This window comes from Alexandromys fortis, unplaced genomic scaffold (genome assembly GCF_014885135.2).
Source record: "Alexandromys fortis isolate MF-2015 unplaced genomic scaffold, M_Fortis_MF-2015_v1.1 scaffold_347, whole genome shotgun sequence".
NCBI classification, from domain to species: domain Eukaryota; kingdom Metazoa; phylum Chordata; class Mammalia; order Rodentia; family Cricetidae; genus Alexandromys; species Alexandromys fortis.
The window spans coordinates 343,564-344,109 of record NW_026068236.1 but is presented as its reverse complement, the minus strand read 5'-3'; the positions used below and the strand labels follow the sequence as shown (position 1 = coordinate 344,109).

At 48.7% G+C, this 546-nt stretch overlaps 1 gene segment (V, D, J or C); it reads left to right on the top strand.

The window, feature by feature from the left end:
- Nucleotides 1-546, top strand: LOC126493860 (T cell receptor alpha variable 5-like). The segment is given in 2 exon segments: nt 1-55; nt 215-546. Coding segments are annotated over 2 exon segments (387 nt in total).

Below are 546 nucleotides of genomic sequence, written 5' to 3'. Positions count from 1 at the left end.
ATGAAGACACTGACTGGACCTTTTGTCCTGTACTTGTTGTGGCTGCAGCTGAACTGTGAGTGAGAGCTTTGGGGAAACAAGGCATTTGGCAATGTTCATTGTCAGTCTGAGGAGCAGACTGGTTCCTCCAGGGTTCCTGAAATCACCATGGGAAGAAAAACAAAGTCTGGGGAATGGTGTCCTGATGGTCTTCCTGCTGTTTCCTCTTGCACAGGTGTGAGCAGAGGAGAGAAGCTGGAGCAGCCTCCTCTCTTGAGTATCCAGGAGGGAGGCAGTGCACTTATTACCTGCACCTACACAAACAGTGCCAATGATTACTTCTTCTGGTACAAACAAGAGCCTGGGGCAGGTCTCCAGTTCCTTTTAAATATTCTTTCAAATGTGGACAGAAAAGAAGAACAAAGATTCACTGTCCTACTGAATAAGGAGGACAAACGTCTCTCCCTGAACATCACAGCTGCTCATCTTGAGGACTCAGCCACATACATCTGTGCAGCAAGTGCACAGTGCTCCCCAGGCACCTGCTGCCTGCACACAAACCTGTGA